General features: G+C 43.7%; 2 protein-coding genes across 5 annotated transcripts in view; one reads left to right on the top strand and one right to left on the bottom strand.

Moving 5' to 3' along the window:
• Nucleotides 1-9: 9 nt before the first annotated feature.
• On the top strand, nt 10-13,003 carry LOC144601837 (musculoskeletal embryonic nuclear protein 1-like). 3 transcript variants are annotated; one of them, XM_078414313.1, is made up of 3 exons: nt 10-113; nt 8,672-8,795; nt 12,683-13,003. In XM_078414313.1, exons 1-3 carry the CDS (start codon nt 105-107, stop codon nt 12,787-12,789), a joined length of 240 nt encoding a protein of 79 aa, XP_078270439.1. In that variant the 5' UTR covers nt 10-104; the 3' UTR covers nt 12,790-13,003. The 3 variants fall into 3 exon arrangements, with proteins under 3 accessions (XP_078270439.1, XP_078270437.1, XP_078270438.1); XM_078414311.1 differs by lacking the exon at nt 10-113 and adding an exon at nt 7,958-8,079; XM_078414312.1 differs by lacking the exon at nt 10-113 and adding an exon at nt 8,493-8,589.
• The window catches only part of rft1 (RFT1 homolog), a 28,616-nt gene continuing 20,596 nt past the window's right edge, over nt 10,946-18,965 (bottom strand). For both annotated transcript variants that reach the window (XM_078414308.1, XM_078414309.1), the window contains exons 10-13: nt 18,183-18,327; nt 16,293-16,398; nt 15,032-15,281; nt 10,946-14,200 (exon numbers count right to left, since the gene is read on the bottom strand). In XM_078414308.1, the coding sequence (XP_078270434.1) occupies nt 14,027-14,200; nt 15,032-15,281; nt 16,293-16,398; nt 18,183-18,327 (675 nt within the window). In that variant the 3' untranslated portion in view covers nt 10,946-14,026. The remainder of the gene's footprint in view (nt 14,201-15,031; nt 15,282-16,292; nt 16,399-18,182; nt 18,328-18,965) is intronic.

Raw genomic sequence — 18,965 nt, 5'->3', positions numbered from 1 at the left:
ATGAGGAGAATCATGCCAATGCAGAGGGAATCTTTTCCTTGCTACAAACTACACTGTGAAAATGAGCTGTGTACAGTGTGTGGAGCAGCACAGGGATCTGAAAGATGATTAGGGTGAGGCTGAGGTGCTTTGTGGTTGTGGTTTCAGCTCGCCTCTTTGCACTGATACCAAACATTCCTGATCAATGTTACCTATTATTTGCACATGGATGATGTTCAGGGCCGTTGGGTGCAGGAGAACAGTTTTCCTTCAGCACATCAAGTTTTGAACCCTTGTTGTAAGTTATTAAATATGTCGCTCAGTCTGTTTGTACCTTTAATATATTGACCAAAAACTCTGAATTTTCAACTCTGAAAGACGACAATTAACAACTCTTTTTTTTCAGCACAACATGATTGCATTGGAGATCTGTTAACACGTGACAAATTGGCAATTACCAAATTGAAAATGCTGGAACAACAGATGGAAGGGCAAGAATCTAGCACCTTAATTACAATCTCATTAATCCAATCTTCAATTTCCTCTTCTTGCCCTGTATCCTCCATCCATTCTCACCCCTTCCTTCTTCCCTGCTCGCTCATTTTTCCATCTCTATGCTCCCTGCCCTTTCCTCCTGTTGTCTTTTCAACCTTGCCCACCCATTTGGACCATATCCTATTGCCCATATTTATTAAACATGTATGTTAGCAGTTGAGATTATTTTGTTTTATTTGTGAAGTGTTTCACATCTCCGATGGGTAGGAGGCTAGTCAGTAGCAGCAATTCTCACATTGCTGGAAAAAATAATTAAAGGGCAATTGCCCATCACTATCTGACACTTGAAATGTTCTCATGTAATTCAAATAAGGGTCTGAAGGGTCCTGACCTGCAACATTGTCTATTAATTCCCTCCAGAGATGCTATCTGGCATTTTATGTTTTACTCAAAATTCCAACATCTGCAGTTCCGTGTTTCTCTGTTCTCAAGTAATTCCCTAGTTCTACTTCATCACCTGCTCCGACAGACCAAATATATATCAATTAATTGGAGACAGTTTATTGAAGCTTCTTGTTCAATATTAAGATCTGAATGTGTATGATTTTCATTTGAAAAAACCTTGACAGAAACATTCCTATCTAAATTTGGTGTAAGAGATAAAAGTACAAAACGTGGGAGATACAACTATTGCACAGTTCAATTGACAATTATGATGGTATTGAGACACCTTTTAGAATAGAAATTGTACTACCTGGTACATATATGTCCTGGATGAGTTTTATGGGATAATGTAAGAGAGCAGATATCTGTATCTAATCTGTGTTGTCCCTGCCCTAGAAATAGTTGATGATGTTGCTGGGCACATGAATTGATAAATATTCCATTTCATCATTGATGTCACTCACCTTCAGAATATTAGTTTACTTGTACATAGAAAGTGAATTTCAACAAGACTGTTATTTCTGGCAAAGTATAATGATTTTGATATGAATGGTTTTAACTAATTATATTCATTAGCTTATTAACAACTGTATTCCATTTGAGAAGGACAGGTCTGTGGATTGCAGTGTACACCCTTTGCACTGAATCTGTTAACAACTGCTTATTCTACACTGAATTATCTCCCAGCACTCCCCATTGCCAGACTTGAAATAATTAACCTTAATGAACTAAAATGTATTTTTCATGTAAGTGAAAAATTAACATAGCACATAGGAAAGCACAGCACGGGAAAAAGCCCTTCTGCTCACAATGTTTGTGCAGAACATAATGCCTACTTAAATCAATCTCCTCCACCTGCATATGCTTCATTACCCTCCATTCCCTGCATTACCCTCCATTTGTCTATCTAAAAGTCTCTTAAATGGCACTGTTACACCAGCACCCGTTGAAGTGAGTTCCAGGCATCCACCACTCTGTGTATAAAACAAAACTTTACCCCCCTGCCCGCCAACTCCTTTAAACTTTGATCTTGATCCTATGCCCTCTTGTTTTTGACACTTGCACCTTGGGCGAAAGATTCTGACTGTCAAAACCCTTTTTATGCCTCTCATTTTGTATACTTCAATGAGCTCTCCCCTCAATCTTTTATACTACAAAGAAAACAATCCAAGTTTGTCCAACCTTTCCTTATAGATTATTCCCTCTAATCCAGGCAGCATTCTGGAAAACCAACTCTGCAGTCTCTTCAAAACCTCTACATTCTTCCTGTAAAGGGGCAACCACAACTGCATACAATACTCAATACTTTTTCAAAATAGTAAACTGAAGCTTTCACTTGAATTTAAATTGTTGATGTAATTTGGAGGTTGAATGGTGGAAGGACATCAGGTTTACCTATTTAGAACTGCGGTTGAAACTAAAGCTGTGTAACAAAGACAAGCTGCTGCTGCTGCTGAGCCAAGTTAGTGAAGATTTGTGGCTTGTTCTCAAGTTCTAGGGTCACAGAGCTAATTGGCATAGACAGGCTCTTCGGCCCAATGAGTGCAGGCCAACCAAGGGATTTTTGCCGTGTGTATTGGAAGGAGGATTCTGTGGTACAGCGGAGGGCGGAGGAAACACTGGGAAGGGAGGAGACACCTGATAAGAGCAATTATGAAAGCTAAAGGTGGTGATGGGGAGATAGAAGATTGATGTTTGGGGAAATGAAGGGAATGTAGCAGAGATGGGAGAGGGGCAGGGAATGATGATACAGGCTTGAAGTGGGAGGAAGAACAGGCACTGCAGAGCTGCTGCACAGATAAATGAAGAAGCTGAGTGTTGGATGGAGTTGCTGTGCAGTTGTGGAGAGTTAGGTCAGCAGTGATGCGGGAGGAGATGGGATGAGCTCAGTGGTGGAGTGATAAGGGTTTGATTGGGAACTAAGATGTGCATAGTTAGGACTGCTAACAATGTGTTTGATCCATTTTCATAGTTCTTTAAACATAGAAGGAAGCCCTTCAACACATTGAACCTTTGCCACAAAAAGCTGAAGTAACTCAGCGGGACAGGCAGCATCTCTGGACCTTCTCTCCAGTTTACTCCAACTTTTTTTGTTTATCTTCAGTTTAAACCAGCATCTGCAGTTCCTTCTTACACACTGAATCTTTGCCAGTTCTATTCCTTCACTAATTTACCTGCAATCTGTTCTCCCAATATCGCCATCAACTTCCCTTAGATTCTGCAATTCATTTACGCACATGGAGCAATTTGCAGTGGTCTATTAACCTACCAAATTACGGATGTGAAAATTTACTGGAGGAGACCCTCCTAGTAATAAGAACATGCAAGCACCACATAGACAACACTTAACCAAGGTCGCTGGCGCTGTGAGGCAGCAGCTTCTCTAGCTGCACACAACACTGCACAATCACTTTCCTTACGTAACCAATTTTGGTTGTTCACTAATAAAATTGAGTGTTGTTCATTTTACCAGTGAAAGCTAAAATTATTAGAGAACATATCCTGGTGTTTACATTTTTCAATATTGCATTAAACTAAGCAGCAAAGTAATCTATTATTTTGGTGGGATTTACATTTAAATCTGTAGTTATTATTCACTTTGGCATTTCATGGTATGACCTGCTTGAACAATAGGATAATACTAATTTTCATTATGTTCTCTCTCCATATAGGTGTAAATTAACAAAACATTGCCCTGGATTATTACTGATCTTAAAGCTGTCCTTTAGCTGAATTTTAAGGTTGTAGTGAATTTCTTCATTGAAAGGCCAAACGCGGGCAAATGGGACTAGCTTAGCTGAGGATCTTGGTCGGCATGGACAAGTTGGGCTGAAGGGCCTGTTTCCATGTTCTATGACTTTGTGGCTATCTCAGAACTTTGGATAAAATGCCTCTTACAAATAGAATTTGAGAAAGTGATATAGACTTGAATTGTTTTAAAGTGAATATGAGGTACATACTATTTTATTTGGAAATGTATTCTAATTATTTAAAATTGTACAATCTCAATCTACCAGTTCTCAGCATGGTGACAGATCTTTTCCAAACTGATCAGTTGAAGTAGGGCAAAGAGTTGGAATTGCATGAAGTCACTACAGCTGTGTTACAGTCATTGCCAGGGCACCAATCAATGCTATTCTCAGCTGTTCTGAATCTATCTCATGTAGCAGAATGTTAGACTACACAACACATAAGAGGGTCCTCATTCCAGTGGCATGTTTTCTCCCCAAGGTTTGTGTGCCTGTCACTTTTGGGGATATTGTGGGCAGATGCATCTGAGCCGTAGTTTATGGAATGCAAGGTGACGTGGGTTTTCTCATTGTTCTCACCACCAACCTGAGCCCAGCCTGGCAGAGCTCAGCCATCCGTGTTACTGAGCCACTCCTTGTAATGAACACTGAAGTTCCTCACCCAGTTTATGTCCCATACCTTGCTATTCATAATTCTTCTAAGTTGCATTCATTATGGAAGAGTGCTTGCTCATCAGTTGAGCAAGGGTAGTAGTTAGTCATAAGCAGGATTCATTGTCCTTGTTTGATCTGGAAAGTGAATTGGTATGTATAGGTCCAGCAGACCAGCACACTCCCTCTATAGTTTAATCACATCCTACACTGCTGACCAGAACTGCACACAATATTTCACCTGCCGTCTCACCCTCAACTCGTACAATTTTAACATTGCCCTAACTCTTGTACTCAGTGCCCTATCCAATGAAGGCAAGTGTGCCAAACGCCTTCTTCACTGCCTTGTCTAATTATGTTGCCACTTTCAGGGAACGATGAGGGGCACTCCCTGACTTGCATAATAGACGACTTGCGTAAACTCACACTTACGTAAGCAAGTCTTTAAGCCCACTGCTTTATTTTCAAGTTGCAAGTCTCGGTAGCAATGCGCTAATGTGGCCATTTCCACAAGTTAGTTCTTGTGGATGCTCCCACGTGGTCTCTGCATTGAGAAGTACATTTATACGTGTGAAGTAGCACTTCCATTTCCGACTTGGGATGCACCCCTTAGTGAGTTGGGGAGCATCTCTACTTGCACCCTCGGTTTCTGTTTTCTAGGGCCCTGACATTCAGTGTATATCCTGCTCTGGTTTAACTTCCAAAAATGCATTACTTCACGATTATCTTGAGTTAAATTTCATCTGCCATTCCTCCACCCACTTTCCCAGTCAATCCTGTATTGACTTTCAGTTCAGTAAATTGTGTATTGTACTTCCTTTCCATAGGTGAGATTAGCAGGTAACAAATATTGGAGATATACTTTATGCAAGAGTACGCCTCAAATTTAAGCAGCATTTTTATCTTAAAGTTTGGCCTTATTGAAGGATTTAACAACAGCTGTTAAAGGCTGTTGGTGTAATTGGAAACAGAATGGACACAACAGGTATAACTGGATTTAGATGTTTATAGCGGTGTCTTGCTTGGTACTAATATGTTCAATTGGGTCGTCTGTCATTCCTTCTAGTATAGTTTATATAGTGCAGAAACTCCTGAATCAGTGAAACACTCCAGAAGAATCAGCAAAATGCCACTTTGGCAATCAGGAAGAGTTAATTATATTTGAAAATGTCTGGGAGTTGAGTATAAGCTGTATGTACCTTGTATTTTACTTTATATTAAAGTATTGGGAATTTCAGAACTACTTTTCTGGTGCCTGTTATTGATGATCTGCTTTATAGTGAGTGTTTAACACTACTGAAAGTGCTTCATGTCTGCCTGACACATTGCAGAGATGGTACATAGTTTCACTCTGCCACAAACATTGGAATGGATGGTTAGTTTGAAGCTTTATTCTCACTTCTGATATTGCTCTGCACACTAGAGCATTTTTTTAAAGAATGAATTCATCCCTTGTACCTGCTTTCCATTCCAGATCCTGTTTACCCAAGTGTCATATTCCTCCACTACCCCTACTTGATTTAGTTCCCTAAATATCTGAAGCTTTCACTATTTGTCTCTCTGTGTAGTGACCTAACCTCGAGACCTTTAACAAGAGATTTCCAAAAGTTTACCTTCTGGCTGAAAACAATCCTCAACCCTCAATGCTGACTTACTTTGAGAGGGATCTCTGCTTAGTCATAGAGTCACACAGCACAGATAGCCTTTAGCCCACCATATCCATGCTGACCATTCAGCAGCTATACATTCCCATTTACCATCACTTGATCTCTAGCCTACTTTGCTGTGGCAATCCACGTGCTAGTTCAGATGCCGCTTAAATGTAAGAGTGCTGTGTCCACCGTCTTAGCCATGTGCTCCAGATTGCAACAATCTGCGTGAACAAAATCTTCCTTGGATTCCCCAAGAGACATTGAGACATTTACATGAATAGACAAAGCATAGAAGAATACAGACCTAATGCAAGCAAATGGGACATTTGTAGATGGGCCAAAGGGCCCTTTTCCAGTCTTGTGCAATTAGTTGATGATATAAAGTCACACAGCAAGGAAACTGGTCCTTTGCCTGTCTAAATGTATTTTAAATGTTATTGTACATGCTTCAACCACTTCCCATGGCAGCTCATTCCATATACCCACCACCCTGTGCGAGGAAAAGGTTGCTCCTCAGATTCCTATTATATCTTTCCCCTTTCACCTTAAATCTAATTCTTGATTCCCTTACCCTTGTTTATTCACCCCATCCTCATGATTTCATATACCTATAAGATCAGCCTCCTGCACCGAGGAATGAAATCCAAGAGTTCTCAACCTCTCCCTCTTGCTCAGACCTTTAAATCTGAGCAACATCCTCATGAATCTTTTCTGCACTCTTTCCAGCTTAATGGCATTTTTCCTATAGCAAGGTGACCAAAATAAAATACTCCCAAGTGCACCCTCACCAGCTTCCTGTACAGCTGTAACATAATGTCCCAACTTCTACTCTCCATTCCCCGAAGGCCAACATGCCAAAAGCCGTATTTACCATCCTATCTACCTGCAACATCACTTTTAGGGAATTATATACTTGTTCTAGACCCTACTGCTCCACAACACTCCCCAGGGCCTAACCATTTACTGTGAAGGTCCTATCTTGGTTTGATGTCCCAAAATGCAACACCTCACATTATTGGAATTAAACTCCATTTGCCATTCCCTTGGCCCACTTGCCCAGCTGATCAAGATTCCGCAGTGATTCTAGATAACCAACTTACCAAATATCTGCAAACTTACTAATCACGCCGAATACACGCTTATCCAAATTGTTGAATAGAGAACATAAAAGATTGAACAGTCCCACACATGAACAGGCTCTTCAGCTTGCAATGCCTGCGCTGAACATAATGCCAAGAAAAAGTAATCTCATCTACCTGGACAAGATCCATATCCCTCAATTGTACATCCATGTGCCTATAGAGTCTTGCAGTATGGAAACAATCGACAATAGGTGCAGGAGTAGGCAATTCGGCCCTTCGCGCCAGCACCGCCATTCACTTTGATCATGGCTGATCATACACAATCAGTACCCCTCATAGAAACAGGCCTCATGGCCCAACTCTTGGGGAGGAAGCCATAGCCCAAAACAGCACCCTCTGTGCGAAAAGGTTGCCCTTCAGGTTCCTATTAAATCTTTCCCCTCTCGTCTTAAATTTATGTCTAGTTCTTGATTCAGGGTTTTAAAAAACTGTGCATTCACCCTAACCATCCCCCTCTAGATCTTATACACCTCTATAAGATCACCCCTCATCCTCCTTCTCCAAGGAATAAAATCCGAGTCTGACCAACCTCTCCCTATAGCCCAGGCCCTCAAGTCCAGGCAACATCCTGGTAAATCTTCTCCTCACTCTTTCCAGCTTAACAACATCCTTCCAATACCAGGGTGACCAAAACATGTTCTGACTTTCGTCTCAGACTATGTTCATCGTCACCGAACCAAAAGGAAAAGTGTGACGATGTTCTTTCTGCCTGCTCCAAGCAGGGTAAATACTTTGAACATGGAATGGGCTGAATCTTGGGGCCACGGATAGAGGCCGAGTCATGACTGGAGTTCAGCTGCGTTCAGGATGCTCCGGTTCCTTTTTCGAGAGGTGTTAGTTCCCTCTGTAAACTGGATCCGCCAGTTTCTCTTTATCCACAATCCGGAGTTCTCAAGAAGGATGAAAGTAAAGAGTTTTATTGCCGTAGGGGAAAAAAACTGCAGAAAATGCTGGTTTAAATCGAAGGTAGACACAAATACTGGAGTAACGCAGTGGGTCAGGCAGCATCTCAGGAGAGAGGGAATGGGTGACGTTTCGGGTCGAGACCCTTCTTCAGACTGACTTCAGTTTTATTGCCGTCTGCCTCAGGACCGGAACAATTACATGTTTACTCCCTGCAGCTTTACAGGCACATGAACGTAACTACACAACAAATAAATATACAATAGCTGACCAGACCATAATGGTGAAACCTGTGTAAAGTCCACTTCTCATAAACCCACCGCCTTTCGCGTGCAATAAACTCGATATAATTTGTTGCCAGGGTCCGCAGCTGTCTGTAAACATCAGGCAGGTTCGGTACATTCTACAAAGAAGAATCATGGTTAATAATAGCCGCCTGGTGACAGAGTCTGAACTCATTCCCAGGCTCCCGAATTAGAAGGTTCCCAGCAACAAAAACTCGCTGCAATTGAGCCCCTCCTTGGATTCGCAGCGAGCGAGCGAGCGAGCAAAAAGCTGAGAAATATGTCGCAGGTAACACGGTTACTCCCGCTGCACTGACTGTGTCCAATGTTTTCTAAACGCCTTTTGTAAAACCGTGTTTCTTGACATTTAGGAGGCGCAAGTTGTGAAGAAGAAACGACCGCCGATGAAAGAGGAAGACATCAAAGGAGCCCGGAACAAACTGAGCGCTAAACAACCACTCAAATCCAAAACATACGAGGTGTTGCGACAATGCGGTAAGTATTTTAAAGCGAATCCCCTCCTTTCCCATTCGGCGATGTTTGTGACGCCGGGGTGATACTTTGTCTCTGATCTCCGTTAATTTTTCCTTCAGACAAACTCACTGAACCCCAGGTTCGGTGTAAAGTCCACCAACGACGTCCCTGTCCCGCACAAACTCGTTGTCTTTTTATGTACAAAGCGTGATCTTAAACTTTGTCATGAAATAAACGATGCATTTGGAAATTCTCGGATCCTCTGGGATATTCGGCGAGAGACAGCTTTTTAAACTCCCCAAACTCAGAGATTACCCGGACAAGTGACTTAATTAAGAGAAATTATTTCGTATCGAAATCAAAATATCCGACTCCGTTTCTGGTTATTTTACTAACAATTCCCTGGACAATGAAAAAGTCGAAAATAAAATTTAAAAAATGAACGTGCGGGTCCGTATTCGCAGTGGTGAGGATCAGCCGACACTTCGAGTCGATGACCATCTATCAGAAGTTTCTGAGTGAACCTCGCGATGGGGCTGGTGGCAAAATAGATTTTTCTAACGGGGTGGAGTGGGGGTGGGGGAGGAGGACAATTCCCGACGGAGGGGTTGTAGCGAAAGTGTGTCAGACTGATTCCTGGACGGCGAGTTTGTGGTTTTAGATTAACTAAATTCGACTTCCACTCTCTGGAGTTTCTTGAAAAATGAGAGGGGGTCAGCTTGAAACGTACACAATTGGGAGGACCAGGAGTCACCGTGCCACAGAGTGGTAAAACACGGAAACCCTCCATGCCCACCCTTTCTCCCTCTGCACAGAACCACCCCTATCGCCCCGCCTTGCCTGTTTCAAAGTCTCATGGCTCTTAGACGCGTGGCCGTGTCTGGCTTCACCACCTCCCTCAGGTCCCAGATACCAACCACTTTCTATTAAAAAACTGTCCCCTCAGATCCCAAGTCAAGTCAAGTCAATTTTATTTGTATAGCACATTTAAAAACAACCCACGTTGACCAAAGTGCTGTACATCTGATTAGGTTCCAATGGGGAAAAAAATGAAACATACAGTAGCACGCAAACAGTTCACAGCGCCTCCTCAATGAGCCTCGAACGCTAGGGAGTAGAAATAGGTTTTGAGCCTGGACTTAAAGGAGTCGATGGAGGGGGCAGTTCTGATGGGGAGAGGGATGCTGTTCCACAGTCTAGGAGCTGCAACCGCAAAAGCGCAGTCACCCCTGAGCTTAAGCCTAGGCCGCGGGATAGTGAGTAGCCCCAAGTCGGCCGACCTGAGGGACCTGGAGTTAGAGAGGGGGGTTAGAAGATTTTTGATGTAGGGGGGGGGAGTGTCCATTTAGGGCTTTATACGTGAATAGGAGGAGCTTGAAGTTGATTCTGTACCGTACAGGGAGCCAGTGGAGAGAGGCCAGAATCGGGGTGATGTGGTCCCTTTTACAGGTACCCGTCAGGAGTCTCGCTGCAGCGTTTTGGACCAGTTGCAGGTGGGACAGGGAAGATTGGCTGATCCCAGTGTATAGGGAGTTGCAGTAGTCTAGGCGGGAGGAAATGAAAGCGTGAATGATTTTTTCTGTGTCGTCGAATTGGAGGAAAGGTTTGATTTTAGCTATGGTTCGAAGTTGGAAGAAGCTGGCTTTTACCACAGCGTTGACTTGCTTATCAAATTTTAATGCAGAGTCAAATATCATGCCGAGGTTTTTGACATGCGGTTTGACTAGGCAGGATAGACTTCCAAGACTGCCTGTTATCAATTTGATGGAGTCAGGGGGGCGAATAGGATGACCTCAGACTTGCTCTCATTTAATTGGAGGAAGTTCTGTGCCATCCAACATTTTATGTCCTCAAGGCAGTGTAAGAGGCTGTTTAAATTTGACTGGTTGTTGGGTTTCAGGGGGAGGTAAAGCTGAGTGTCATCGGCATAGCAGTGGAAAGAAATGCCGTGCCTTTGAATGATTTGGCCAAGGGGGAGCATGTATAGAGAGAAGAGAATGGGGCCTAGGATGGAGCCTTGTGGAACTCCGCAGGAGAGGCTAGCTGGAGCAGAGGAATAACTGCCTATGTTGATGGCGAAACTCCTATCTTTGAGGTACGAAGCGAACCAGCTCAGGGCAGTGCCATCAATGCCAACCGCGTACCGGAGACGGTCAATAAGGATGGTGTGGTCCACTGTATCGAACGCTGCGCTGAGGTCGAGAAGGAGCAGGATTGCACAGTCGCCGGTGTCGATGGCGAGAAGCAGGTCGTTGTGTACCTTCAACAAGGCACTCTGTGCTGTGGTGGGCTCTGAAACCTGACTGGAAACTTTCCAGGATGGTGTTTTGGTGCAGGTAGGGCACTAATTGGTTTAGAATTGCCTTTTCAAGGACTTTTGACAGGAATGGCAGTTTGGAAATGGGTCTGTAGTTGCTAGGCAAGATGGGGTCTAGGTTAAGTTTTTTCAGTAGGGGCTGGACCACCGCGTGCTTGAAACTGGTTGGAACAGTGCCAGTGGCCAGAGAACTGTTGATAATAGAGTTAAACCTCCTTTCTCTCACCTTACACCTAAGCCATCTTGTTATTGATACCCCTACCGGTTATTTAAAAAAATAAGGACAGAAATAAGAGAAATAAATATCTTTGCTCAAATGGCGATGAATGACTGTATTCTCTGCCAAATTATTCAATATATTCAAGGTGGAAGTCGATCCATTTCTGGACGTTGTAGGTCTGGAGAGGTAAGTGATAGCAAGTGAAGGTCAGTCCTAATCATAATGAAGGATGGAGAAGGCATGAGGGCTGAATGACCCACCCCTGCTTCTATTTATTGTGGAGGCACAGACTCGAACAGCGCAGAAACAGGCCCTTCAGCCCAACTTGTCTATCTATGCCACCAAGATGTCTTCCTGAGCTCGTTCCTTTTGTCCGAAACCTTTCCTATCTTGGTACTAGTCCATTTGTCTTCGAAACGTTGTCATTGTACCTGCCTCAACCAGCTCCTTCCACATACCGACTAATCTCTATGAAAAGCTTCCCCTCTCACCTTAAACTTATACCCTCTAGTTTTGGACGCCCTGCTCTGGGAAAAAAGACTGACCAAGAAAATGTGTAAGTCTGAAAGACTTTGAAAGCTGTGAATGATGAGGAAATGTGATGAGCCGACACATGCTTGTTCAAAATCATGATATTTTTGAAAGAGTGAATACAGAGCAACTGAGAAAGCAGAGGGCACACAGCCATGGATTGGCAAAGAAACCGAGCAACACAAGTTTGCTGCAAGTTATTTGGAGTATGTTTGAGATTCCTCTCGCTCCTCCTTTGCCCCTTTCTCTCTCCTTCTGATCTACACGGGTCTTCTCACATGCACCCTTTCTTCAATCCCAAACCCATATCATCCAGTTTCCCCCTTCCCCATTAACTGTATCTGTCTCCCCTCTCAATGGTTCAGTGGTACTCTGTCACATATGCAACTGCACAGTTACATTCATTTTGCATGTATTACACATGCTGTTATTCAAAGTCCGAGTTCGATGTACTGGAGCAGTTCCCACAAACCCTCTCCTCTCCCGGCCCTCTTTGTGACCCGGGGCGCCTCCTGCAGCCGACCCTGAAACCACTAGAAGCATTACCCCGGTTAGTACAGGTGTCAGGGATTACGAGGAGAAGGCGGGAGAATGGGATTAGGAGGGATAGATCAGCCACGATTGAATGGCCGAGTAGACTTGATGGGCCGAATGGTCTAATTCTGCTCCTATCACTTATGGCCTTGTGAACTGTGTGAGAGGTTCGTCAGCCCATGAAGTAGCGGCGGAGATCAGGGCGGGGGTCTGGCTGGAGCTGTCTTGCTCTGGGTGAGGATTTGGGGACTTACTTTGGGGTTCCCGCTAACTGTTTTGATGAGTTTGTAACATTTGTACCAACAGAGCGGGAAGGTGTAGTCGCTCCGTCAGTCTTCAGCGCCGCAAGAACCGGACAAGAGACCGTGTTCTCAAAGGGCGCCGAACAACCGGGGAGCGCGTTGGACAAATGACCGCCAAGCTGCGAGCTCTGGGCTCACAGCGATGGAGCAGAGATATTATCAGGGACTCATTTATGGAGAATCTAACCATCACTTAATCTTGATCCGTATCCAGTTTGTGAAGAAGTGCCATCTATTTTGTATTAAAGCTCCAATAACCCCGTTCCCATTCCACACACCCCCCGGCTGCTTAAAATACAAGTCGGAACCTTTGAAATAAAGTGTTTGTGAAGTAATTTTAATCAACTCTTGTCGTTTTTTTTTGTCGTCTCGTTTCCCTTGACCCGTCCATCCGAGGAACCCCAACCTGTTCCATTGACCGGCATCGACAACACACCGATGCTCCACCCTTTATACCCACAACATGGGGCCACTCAATCCCTGTACAAGCGCACTTCAAACGTGCTGAACCCACTGCCGCTCAGACTTCAAAACAAGCTCACACCGACAATCCTCGCCACTCACTTTACTTATTTGCTGCCCGAGCCGCTGAGTTCCTCCACCGCCTCTGTGTCCGACTGGAGCTCTTTAGTCGCCCTCAGTAACAGGGTGTCGGGTTACAAACTCGCTGATCTCGGCTCCATCAACTATCCGACCTCAGACCTGAGAGAATGCCTTAATAAAAACTGTATTTGATGAAAGTAACACACAGAAACACACATATATAATCACAGACATACACACTCTCATACATACACACACACACTTTAGACAAACACACACACGGTCACAGACACACACACACTTCAGACAAACACACACACTTCAGACAAACACACACACACGCATATTCACACACTTCAGACAAACACACACACGTTCACACACGCGCATACTCACACATTCAGACACACATACGCACACACTCACACAGATATGCACATACACAAACCAAGTGTTGGTGGGAAATGAGCGGGGCAGGTAATCGGAGTTTTTTCAGTGGGAGAGCATTTTGGGAACAGATAGATAGATGGATACGTCTGGACCTCTGGGGAGCGTGTGATCGGACTGTATTAGGCACACACAAATACAGGCACACGACAGACACACATACATGTTTGCACAATGTACATGCACTCACACACAGGGTGAATGTTTCCGTGGCGGCAGTGTTTTATTCCAGTGGGGTTAGAACACTTGCAATGGGGTGGGGTCTTGTCCACACAATCCATCACTCAATGTTGTGGTGGGACCCACAAGTCTGTTGGCATTGTTCTGTCTTCTGCTCTCTCGACTCACTCCACTGCTTTCATTCCCATTTCACGATTTCTGTTTTGTCCCGAGGGAGAAAGTGAGCTCTGATGAACTGAACAAGCTTGGGTTCAGTGAAGACGATTGTCACAACGACCGCAAGTAAACAAAGGGCCCCAAAAAGAACATGAAGCGAGCGGAACGTCAGACCTTGGTCACAGCACAACGCAGCCTGCGGACAAAACAGTACAACCCACCAGAAGCATGAGACATAGTGTGTCACCTGTACATCAGCATGCATCATAGAACTGTAGACCTTTACAGTTGGAGATCATTTAGACATAGCCTGCAAGATATTATTCTGAATAATGCTGCCTTGTAAACTCTGTGATGAACAGTCAACACTTGAATTACGACTGGAGATCCTTCTACAGTTGTAGGGCCCTAGTGAGACCACACCTGGAGTATTGTGCAATTTTGGTCTCCAAATTTGAGGAAGGACATTCTTGCTATTGAGGGAGTGCAGCGTAGGTTCACGAGGTTAATTCCCGGAATGGCGGGACTGTCATATGTTCAAAGAATGGAGCGACTGGGCTTGTATACACTGGAATTTAGAAGGATGAGAGGGGATCTTATTGAAACATATAAGATTATTAAGGGATTGGACACACTAGAGGCAGGAAACATGGTCACGATGTTGGGGGAGTCCCGAACCAGGGGCCACAGTTTAAGAATAAGGGGTAGGCCATTTAGAATAGAGATGAGGAAGAACTTTTTCACCCAGAGAGTTGTGAATCTGTGGAATTCTCTGCCTCAAAAGGCAGTGGAAGCCAATTCTCTCGATGCTTTCAAGAGAGAGTTAGATAGAGCTCTTAAAGATAGTGGAGTCAAGGATTATGGGGAGAAGGCAGGAACGGGGTACTGATAGTGGATGATCAGCCATGATCACAGTGAATGGCGGTGCTGGCACAAAGGGCCGAATGGCCTACTCCTGCACCTATTGTCTATTGACACAGGCCCTGGTATGACATTTTTGTCTGAGCAACTCCACCCGAGTGCCTACCTGAGAGATAACAGTCACTCCGCCACTAGCGAGGTAGACCAGGAGCAAAGGTGTGGCCAGCTGGAGGCCTCTGAGGGGCCGATGTTCAGTAGACCGGAAGTAACGGCTGATGTACCAGAGACTGTGTGTAATTCGTAATCCCATGTTGAAACAGTTTGCTAAAATAAAGCCAATGGCTCCTTGCCACCAAGTTAAGCAATACGAAAGGCCAAGGAATGACAGAGACAGAGCCAGCATCACAAAGTTATACCTTGAATTAAACAACCAAATATTAGTAAACTTCAAAGTACTTCATACAAAAATATTTGCATTTATTATAGAAAGATTCATGCCCTCGTATGACATGCTTGCCTCTATTGACCAAGGCATTGAGTATAAGAGTTGGGGCATCATCTCACAGCTGTACAAAACGCTGGTTAGGCTGCACTTGGAGTGTAGTGTGTAGTTTTGTTCACTGCACTGCAGGGTAGAAGGGATTAAGCTGGATAGGGTGCAGAAAAGATCCACAAGGATCTTGTTTATATTGAAGGGTTTAATCTCGATTGGATAGGCTGGGTCTGTTTTTCCCGGTAGTGAAGGAGTCTGAGGTGACATGAAATAGGTATATAAAATTGTGTGAGGCATGGATAGGGTAGATTAAACTAAGCAGGTAACTGGGATTAGTAAAGATAGGCATGATGGTCTGCCTCAATGATGTACAACTCTATGACTCTGTTTTCCAAAATTCAATGTTAACAAAACGCACGTGTCTGTTGTAATGCTGGAGCTGTTTACCACATTTAACATAAACAAACTGGTGAGAAAAATCAATGATTTACAACTCTTAACTATCACAATTGGATTCAGGGCTTGCGGAAATACAGTGAGTGTTCAATCGAACTGAAACAGTCTGAAATGGAACCAGTTTACCCTCGGTGCTCAGGAGTGCCACAGCACTCCCCAAACTCTTCCCACTTTAGAACGTGAAGAGTAGATTAGTGATGATAAAGTGAAGAGGTTAGCCTCGTCAGCCCAAATAGAAAGCAGTAGCCAGAGCCACAGTGGGTGCTCCCTTTAATGCAGGCTATAAGTGAACCTTTGTTGCAGAAATTTGTGAAGCCAAGTGATGAGCATCTGGATTTGTAAGATTTGGCCAGAATGCAATGCTTTCATGTCACCAATCATCAGAAGTACACAGAGGTGTTCTTGCTTGCTTTGCCTCAATATGCCTGCAAGTTTATTAATTTTAAGGACCAATTTAATATGAACTTCGATCACTCACCTGCTCACCTCCTGGTTGCTCATTGCAGCAAATGTGAAACATTCAGTCACTCCGTTAACAGCCAACAGCAACACATAGACACAATAACATCGCAAGAGACCAGGGCCTGGAGAAACAGAAAACTGTTACAACCATGGGTTTCCCCAATTACTGCCCCAAAATATATCCTCTTGCCTGGGGTGCAGAACACCTTCTGATGCTTCATGTCAACACTAGGCAAAACATGACAGCTATAAGTGATCTCGTTTTGAGCACAGGGCATGAATGGCTCCAGCTTTTACTTCAATGATGGTCGGATAACATTATCCTTGTTAAAGTTAGCAAAACAGATTTCATTACCATTAGCAACAGGTTTCCATTTAAAAGCCTTGTTTCACAATAAGCAAGGTGCTTTAAAAGAGTGATGATCATAGAAAAATACAGCACAAGAACAGACCCTTCAACCCACTATGTCTGTGTCAAACATGATGCCAAGAACAACTTCTTTCACCTGCATATATCCCTCCATTCCTTGCATAACCATGTGCCTTTATAAAAGTCTCTTAAATGCCACTATCCTACCTGCCTCAGCCACCACCTTTGGCCTCATGTTCCAGGCACTCACCATCCTCTGTGCCTAAAAAAACATGCACCATACATCTCCGTTACACTTTCCCCCACTCACCATAAAGTTATGCCCTCTAGTATTTGATTTTTCCATATTGTGAAAAAGGTTCTGACTGTCTACCCTATCTTTGCCTCTTATCATTTTATATACTTCTATCTAGGGCGGCAGTGGCACAGCGGTAGAGTTGCTGACTTACAGTGCCAGAAAAACCCAGGTTCAATCCTGACTGTGGGTGCTGTCCCTACGGAGTTTGTACATTCCCCCTGTGACCACGTGGGTTTTCTCCAGGTGCTCCGGATTCCTCCCACACTCCAAAGACATACAGGTTTGTAGGTTAATTGGCTTCAGTTAAAAAAAAAGTAAATTGTCCCTAGTGTGTAGGATAGTGCTGGTGTACGGGGTGATTGCTGATCGGCGCAGACTCGGTGGGCTGAAGGGCGTGTTTCCATGCTGTATCTCTAAAGTAAAACTCAGGTCTCCCCGCGTCCTCCTGCGTTTGGAAATCATGAAGGAAAACACGAGATCAGTGTTGGACAAAGAGGTGACTTAAGGAGTTAAAGGAAATAGGGCATAGGCAGAAACATTTGCAGGATGGTCCTGCAGTTTTGCGCGTTGGCGGTTGAAGCCAAGGCCACCAATGATGCAGAAATGGCATCCATGTAATGGGAGGCCATGCTGAAGACCAAACCTACAAACAGAAACATTAACAGGATCTCTTACCACAGCACCAAGGAAGAATAAGGAATGTAATTTTATTCTACTTCAAAAGAAAATTCACAAAATATGGAGTCACTATATAATATACAATATAAATTATATAAAATAACACTCCACCTCTATCAGTTCCCTCTCCTCGCATCCCCTTCTATTTCCATCTGCTCCTCAGTCTTCAGTGAGTGTTCAGTCTCCACATTCCATCAGGTGGGATAAGCATCACAAATGTGCATCCTTCATTAGCAGCAGATCAAACACCTCCAACAATGTGTTCTCCATGACAGAGAATAACAACATGTGGAAGTATCATCACTGCCTGGCATTGTGGGGTTATCCTCACCTGAAGGATTGTAGTAGTTCAAGAAAGGGGCTAACACAACACAGGCAATTTGAGTTGGACACAAATGCTGGTCTTGTCAATAGTACATCCTGTCTATTAGAAAAACTGATCAGCATTGTTATCTTATAATACCAATGAACTGTCATTTTTAAACAAATTAGAAACTCTCCTGGTGAAGCTGCACAAACTGTACTTCTCGGGTAAATATGTACAGCCTAGAGAATGATACCTGGTCCCGAGCTGAGCCATGATCCACCATAGATGTCCAGCGCCAGCTGAGAATAGGAATAGCCAAAGACAGAGATGGTCATTCCGATCAGGAACACCATTTTCAGAAGCATCTTCAGAACGATTGCTGCCAGACGAACCTCCTCCTGTCAACACAATAACAGCAATTAATTAGTTTTGAGAGGAAGCCCAACTTCTCCAGTCTCTCTGCTTAATTCTCCTAAAGTGTGGAGCCTAAAATAAGATGGAATCTCCCAGTTGGGGCCCAACCAGTCATCTAAAAAGGGTTAACATGCTGAAACATTCAGCAAAGTGGGAGCATCTGTGAAGAGAGAAGATAACATTTTAGGATGAGGGCATGTAGTATTCCAGTTAAGGCCTCGCAACTGTTTTATAAAATTTTAGCATAATTTCCCAGCTTTTGAATTTAATGCCCCAATTAATGAAGCACAGTATCCATATCCTTCCCAACCACGTTATCTACTTGCAATGCCACTTCCAAGGATCTCTGGATTTGTACTCCCAACCAGCTGTAGAATTGTGGTTACGGTTTCCATGATTTCACTTCCCTCAGTAACCAGGATACATCTCAATTGGAGCTGGTGACATGTTATACTAAACTTTTACGTGATCTTGACTGTTGACTTTGCAAGTACTCGATCAGCCCATAAAACTAATAAATAAAAAAGATCTATGCTGACATTTATTATCCAAAACTTTTCCAGACAGCAATTAATTGGACTCAGCCTGTCATCTCTGTAATTCTCCCACCTCTTTATTTTTG

Source organism: Rhinoraja longicauda, chromosome 17 (genome assembly GCF_053455715.1).
Source record: "Rhinoraja longicauda isolate Sanriku21f chromosome 17, sRhiLon1.1, whole genome shotgun sequence".
NCBI lineage: Eukaryota > Metazoa > Chordata > Chondrichthyes > Rajiformes > Arhynchobatidae > Rhinoraja > Rhinoraja longicauda.
Note: the sequence above shows the minus strand (reverse complement) of the source record. Positions and strands in the feature narration are given on the sequence as shown.

Excerpts from the sequence above, each read along its gene's own strand:
- LOC144601837 (XM_078414311.1), top strand. The coding sequence starts at position 8,014 with ATGAAAGTAAAGAGTTTTATTGCCGTAGGGGAAAAAAACTGCAGAAAA. Across the intron at positions 8,080-8,671 it reads AATGCTGGTTTAAATCGAAG|GAGGCGCAAGTTGTGAAGAA; the intron begins GTAGACACAAAT and ends CTTGACATTTAG. Across the intron at positions 8,796-12,682 it reads CGAGGTGTTGCGACAATGCG|AGCGGGAAGGTGTAGTCGCT; the intron begins GTAAGTATTTTA and ends TTGTACCAACAG.